The sequence below is a fragment of the Magallana gigas genome, chromosome 10 (genome assembly GCF_963853765.1).
Source record: "Magallana gigas chromosome 10, xbMagGiga1.1, whole genome shotgun sequence".
Lineage (NCBI taxonomy): Eukaryota > Metazoa > Mollusca > Bivalvia > Ostreida > Ostreidae > Magallana > Magallana gigas.
In genome coordinates this window covers 15,163,652-15,169,651 of record NC_088862.1, presented here as the reverse complement: position 1 = coordinate 15,169,651, position 6,000 = coordinate 15,163,652, and the positions used below count along the sequence as shown (strand labels likewise).

Here is a 6,000-nt window from a genome sequence, read left to right as displayed (position 1 = left end):
GGACTTGATCACAGTTTATCAATGGACGTTTGGTCATATTTTTTTTTATAATTTGTTCATTATGAGAGGTATATAGCACATTTCACACATGCACCGTGTGTTTCCCTATAAACAATTGGAAAGTACCTGTTACTATAAATAGATTTACTTGGCGTATTGAATTTAGGTAGTCAACTTTATAAAATAGATTTGTGGAACTACTTTTATACGAACTTTGGTATGTGATGAAAAATATACTCATGTTAATGGTCAAATAGATAATTTGTTTTTAAGGTTACAAGTTATTTTACAGCTTTAAACTGTTAAAACTAGAATTATATCTGGATATATTTGCTAAAGATATTATGTCATATCTGTACGTGTGTATACCGGTACGTAGCTGTTAGAACACTTGATACAAATTATTTTTTTAATAGCTATATGTATTAACGAATGAAAAGACAAAATATTATGAAGTTTTAATATTGTATTGTCTATGATGTCCCATATTGAGTCATGTACATTAATTGTGTGAGCATTTTAACATGTGAATGTACATATGTTAATGTATGAGACACTTCAAAAAATATATCTAAACTTAAATTTGCTTTAATCTTGGCCCCTGGTAGGTTAGGCGATTAAAGGAAAGTTTGACAATGATCAAAAATTACATAGAAAATGAAAAAAAAAACTAATAAACTGTTTATTTGGTTCATTATATTTATGAATTGTAAAGGGCAATATTGGGTATTGTAGATTCAAGTTTATTCAATACATGACCATGGCCTAGCTAAGAAAGATATGACTGCCACAACAACTAGAGTACAATAGTTTCACCTAGGCATGGGAAAAGAACTCTTTAAGGTAGGATATTATTAATATAATTATTTTTTGTAAAAAAAAAAAAAATCTAAAGTGTAATTAAGCCATTATTGAAGAAAAAAAATATAAGAATATAAGAAGAAAAAGTATCAAAAATACAGCAAGCCAATTAAATTGCATGACCAACTGAGTTGCTGTGGCCCATTGGTTATATACAATCTTGCCAATATTTAACATTAATCATAATTAATGCATTATATAATTATTAGTACATCTGCTTACATATTTGTCAACAGACTTTGGTAAACTTGCTTATTATAGTGGTGCACAAATTAATTAATTTACTGCTTATTATATTTAATAGCATATGAGGAAAAGAGAATATCCTTGTGTTTGCTGTAAGAAACGAACAAACCAGAGAGATCGACGTACTGTGACAGCTGCACAACGACTAGTTCTCCAGAAGTGGACTGTAGGCGATGTGTCTGAGGATGAGGTGTTGTGTAGTTTGTGTCGAGTGAAGGTACATTCTCATCTTAAGCGGAGGAAAAGTGAACAACAAAACTTGGAGCATGAGTTAAGAGACACAGCTCCCTTCTCTCCTCCAGAAAGGAAGCAAATTAATGCTAGGAATGCTGCCATTCACAGTCCTCCATCAGTAACCCTGACAGTGCCCTCCACATCTTCCAGTCATTCCAGCTGCTTCATCTGCAGAAAACCTGGGCCAAAGTTGGTTGTGGTGTCATCAAATGAACGTCACTCTGTTTTTTTACAACAAGGAGTATTGATTCCGCCAGGTTCAAGATGCTGCACACGTCATCTCCCCAATGGAAGATTCACTGAAGAGGCACTAGAAAAAATTTCTTCATTTTCAGAAACATCTACACTTAACAGGACATCTATTGTTGATATGCTTATGTATCTAAGGGAGATTGCTCTGCTAAATGGAGGGAAAAGAATAGACTTTGATGATCCAAATGCATTGAGTGACCAAGAGTATGTCAACCTCACTGGAATAAATAAAGTCTCCTTTGATGATCTGCTATCAGCTGTAGATGGAAAGGTAAAGAACACATCCACTCGCAGTGTTAGAACCAGCCTTGGAATTTTTCTTCTTAAGATGAGATGTGGTCTGTCCAATGAAATGCTGTCAACACTATTAAATGTTTCAAAGTCAAGCATTCGTCGCGCCATCTCGGTAGTGAGGAGAACACTGATGGAGACATTTGTACCAAACAATGTTGGGTTTAAGCACATCTCCAGAGAGGATGTTATAAATAAGCATACCAGGCCATTAGCAGAGTCTCTTTTTGGTGGTACTGGCACCCAAGCCATTCTTGTTTTAGACGGCACATACATTTATATACAAAAAAGTATGAACTTTGCCTTTCAAAGGAAATCATATAGCATGCATAAGGGTCGTCCATTGGTGAAGCCAATGATTGTTGTAACAACTAGTGGCTATTACCTCTCTGTTCTTGGACCATATGTAGCGAAGAACAATGATGCTGCAATCTTGAACCACATCATGAAGACTAACAAAGAAGATGTGTTGAAGTGGATCGAAGAGAGAGATGTGTTTGTTGTAGACAGAGGCTTTCGGGATTCCTTGACATTACTTGAAGACCTTGGATTAGTATCTGCCATGCCTGCATTTATGAAGAAAGGTGAAAAGCAAATGTCAACAGTAGATGCAAATACAAGCCGTTTAGTGACCAAGGTAAGGTATGCTATATACAGCATTATTCTAATTTAATAAGAAAGAATCAGGAGAGAGAGAGAGAGAGAGAGAGAGAGAGAGAGAGAGAGCAAGAGAGAGAGAAAGAGAGAGTTGCTATATATTAGTATATTCACATAGAGTTGATCTCTTTTATTAATTATGTTACAGATACGCTGGGTGGTAGAATCTGCTAATGCGAGGATAAAGAGGTGGAAGTTTTTTGACCGTGTCCTTCCTTCGTCCCAGGTGCCATTCATTAGTGACTTCCTCAAGATTGTGTGTGGAATATCAAACAAGTACTTTCCACCTTTGTCAACTGGTATGTATATATGCTTTGAAAATGATAGGCATGAATAATGGAACTTTTTTATATTTAAGTCACTTAATTAAGTCACTACAAGTATAATATTGTTAAGTGTACACGATGCTAGTGAAGAAATGTGAGTGTATTACAGTATTTTGTTTATCCCTGATCATCCGATTTTACTTGGTTTTGGGTATAAACATATATCACCTATCAGTTTAATATTTTGTTTCATCTTTACATGTAATTGTGTGTATCAATTGTAGAGTATGCTATATTCAGTGTCTGTTAGGACCCACACTGTTAGATCTCTTAGTTTTTTGTTACATGTACATGTATATTACATTTCATGAATTATCTTTAGGTTGCACTGAGGAAGACTCTCTTGTAGCAGCTAAGATGCAGTACCTGTCCAGACAAATCAATCAACTAAAAGAGGAAGTAGAAGAAAGGAAACTGGATACCCGCTCAGCGATCTGGAAACACCCTGACGAGCTTCAGGATTTTCCTCGTCTTGATGAAGATCAACTTCGAGAGTTGACCTGTGGCACATATCAAGTGAAGCTTGCTAGTAGTTACGCAGAGGAACACTTTGGGAATGGATGTGATATCATGGTTCATAAAGAAGACCCGTCCTTGATAAGAGTCAGGATTAGGAGCCGGCATATTTCCTCAAAGTCCTACCTTCTTTGGATACGATATGATGAGGGAAGCGTGATTGGATGGTATTGTAGATGTCGTGCTGGGGCAAGAGTAGTGGGTATGTGTGCCCACATTGCCGCAGTTTTATGGTATATTGGTTTAGGACGTGACATGGAGTCCTTAAGATCTGTAAGGGACTGGAGCAAGTTCATTGATGATGCAGCTGTTATTCCAGATGCAATTGATGAGTCAGAATCAGAGGATGATTCCTCAGAGTGCTTGAATGAACAATAGACTGCCTGTTCTTCATAGATATAAATGTGTACCATACATGTATATACATGCTACCTGCATTGCCAATTGCCCCAATTTTTATTATGATCTATTCAGTTATTGTTATAATATTCTGCAGTCTATTTTGTTTAAGTAGACTTAATTAATATTAACCTTAATTCATTTAGGGAAGCGGATTTACATGAAAACTTTTGTGTGAGTTTAATGTTGGATGCATGCAGAAATAATCTGCCCCAGATGTAAACAACAGTTTTTTTTCAAGTAAATTAGCTAGTGTGGTTTTATGTCAAAGGCGGAAATTGGCCAACCATAAGTATAGATATGCAATAAGTTTAATCAATGTCAATTTATTTTTTTTGTGTAATTCATGTACTCAAAATATCTAATGCAGTTACCCAGTACATGTATTTAAATTGGAATTGCACTAATTATGGTATTACTCTTGAAAGTAAACTGTTTAATTACCAAATTAATTTTGCTAACATTCTGACAGTTTGTTATTGTCATTTTTCATAGAGGTATGATTTTTTTTTCAATTAATGTTGTGTGTGTTACAAAAAAAAAATTGTAGTAGTATAAACTTTCTTTGTAGTTTTTCTTTAAACACGCACATTTCAACTAAATAATTTATTTGTACAGTGATAATTTTCTTGATACACTGTATCTTGTTTAATCCTCAGTTTTATGCATAAAATAATTATTTCATCCCCCAAGGTTGTTTCCTCATAGTAGTTTTGCTAACAGTGAAGGAATCGAATAATATGAACTTATTCAGACTTTTTAAAATTCAACAAGACAGCTTTTTTGTAAGCATGTTAATTAAATTATTTTACAATTGGTTAGAAACTACAAATGATTTGATCATCTTTATTGACTATGTTTTTGGGGAGATGAAGCATGTTTAATTTATCTTTGCTATCACCATGATCACACATTTTGTAGTGATATGTGCCAGTTTACTCAGAATTGTACCTTAAAAGGTACACATGGATATGTTACATGCGCTGAGAAAATTAAGCACTTCATAGGGCCTAGCCTTTCATTTTCATTCCGCACTTTGTTGGAAATAGTTAAAGGATAATCACTTTTAGATTTCATGGATTATTTTGTTATATTACATTGTTGACTTCAGAGCAACATATACATGTAGACCGACTGTTTGTCCATTTGTCTATCAAACCTCATATCTTGACTAGAGGTACGAATTTCATATTTATTTGGCTCATGTATCGCATTGAAAAAAAAGACTGTATACAGTATAATATAAATTAAACTTTAAAATGCTTTTTGGCATAGGTACTGGTTTTTCTTTTGAGCATGTTCAAAAAAACATATAGGCGTGTAAATATATTGTCTATCTGATCTTGATTTGGGCTTATTTGAAATAAAAGTACTTAAAATCATTGATATATATCAAGAATTTTGTGAAGTTTGACTTGCATATGTAACTATAGCTAGTATTTTAGTAAGAATGTCTCTCAAATGTTTTAATGACTTGAACCAAACATGCGCCATAAGTTCCAAAGCTTTCTGTTGGCAGTTGAACATCCATCAACCACAAGAAAACTTCTGTTATTCTCGACGGAAAAAACCCCAAAAGAAGTTCTTTGATTAAATAAAAATGTCATTTGTGCTCTAACAAAGATTCCATTTATAGCTGTATTTTTCTAAAAACAGAATCAATATAATATGGAATAATGTTTTTTGATTGTGAGTCTTGAAAATTGTTAAATCTAACTTGTTTAAATATTAATAAAAATAATCCCAACAAACTGTTGTTGACTTGATAGAAAAGATTTGATGGAGGTCTGTGTTATTTTGATTCTTTTGTTAGTTCTTGATACTTATCCCGACTTTTTGGCTGATAAGTCTTTAAAATTTAAATTGTTGAAATAAAAAAATTAAACTGTGAACTGTTAATTTGGAAACAAAATGAATCTATTTCAAATTAAGTATGGATTTATATAACATTCCACCTTCTTAAATTGCCAAGGTCTTAAAGATATGTGACGTCATGACGTTGCAAATATGCGACGTAACGATATCGTAACCATGCTATATTCAACAACATTATGTGGGGTGACTAAATGTCTGACTAAATTTATTTTGATAAATTCTTATTCTACACGTTCTTGAGTCGATATTGTAATAAAATTAGCTAATTTGAAAGAGGGCCAATTTTTAAGGGAAGTGAACCAGGTCCTTTACCTTAAAGATAGACACCCCCCCCCCGGATTAG

The 6,000-nt window shown here is 33.8% G+C and overlaps 1 protein-coding gene across 1 annotated transcript; it reads left to right on the top strand.

The window, feature by feature from the left end:
- The first annotated feature begins 612 nt into the window (after positions 1–612).
- Positions 613–4,103, top strand: LOC117682974 (uncharacterized). Its single transcript, XM_066073822.1, has 4 exons — positions 613–843; positions 1,166–2,521; positions 2,690–2,840; positions 3,190–4,103. Exons 1-4 carry the CDS (start codon positions 823–825, stop codon positions 3,759–3,761), a joined length of 2,100 nt encoding a protein of 699 aa, XP_065929894.1. The 5' UTR covers positions 613–822; the 3' UTR covers positions 3,762–4,103.
- Positions 4,104–6,000: the final 1,897 nt, after the last annotated feature.